The 456-nt window shown below is 54.8% G+C and overlaps 1 protein-coding gene across 1 annotated transcript in view; it reads right to left on the reverse strand.

The window, feature by feature from the left end:
• The window catches only part of MYH10 (myosin, heavy chain 10, non-muscle), a gene marked incomplete at its 5' end in the record, with an annotated part of 62,495 nt that overhangs the window by 180 nt on the left and 61,859 nt on the right, over positions 1-456 (reverse strand). The window contains one exon of the mRNA XM_010150324.1: positions 4-54. Coding sequence (XP_010148626.1) covers positions 4-54 — 51 coding nt within the window. The remainder of the gene's footprint in view (positions 1-3; positions 55-456) is intronic.

The raw sequence follows: 456 nt of genomic DNA on the forward strand, positions 1-456 counted from the left end.
AGCCTCCTCCAGCTGGCGTTTGAGCTGCTTCATTCTGGCATTTGCCTTTTCCATCTAGAACACAAAATCAGGTAGGAAGGATCAAACTCGGCAGCTGCACCCCACAACTTGGGAAGTCAGGGAGGTTAGTTAACGCCCTGTTCTCCCCAAGGCCCCCCGCTAGAGACGAACCATCCACCTCAGTGCGGGCTCCAGCGCAGACTCCCAGAGACCCTGCAGAGCTGGGCCTGGGATGCCAAGGCACACGATGGGCCATCACACCAGAGCTCACAGGGAGGCTCTGACTGCCGGGAGCTACTCTCATCCGTCAGTGATCAAGACAGGGGTCTCAATGTTTTCATTCCTCAAATGTTTTCATTAAAACGCTTTTTTTTGTTCAGCCTGGAGAAGAGAAGGCTCCAGGCAGACCTTATTGCACCTTCCAGTGCCTGAGGGGCTACAAAGAAGCTGGGGGGG

The sequence above is a fragment of the Eurypyga helias genome, unplaced genomic scaffold, assembly GCF_000690775.1.
Source record: "Eurypyga helias isolate BGI_N326 unplaced genomic scaffold, ASM69077v1 scaffold34084, whole genome shotgun sequence".
Lineage (NCBI taxonomy): Eukaryota > Metazoa > Chordata > Aves > Eurypygiformes > Eurypygidae > Eurypyga > Eurypyga helias.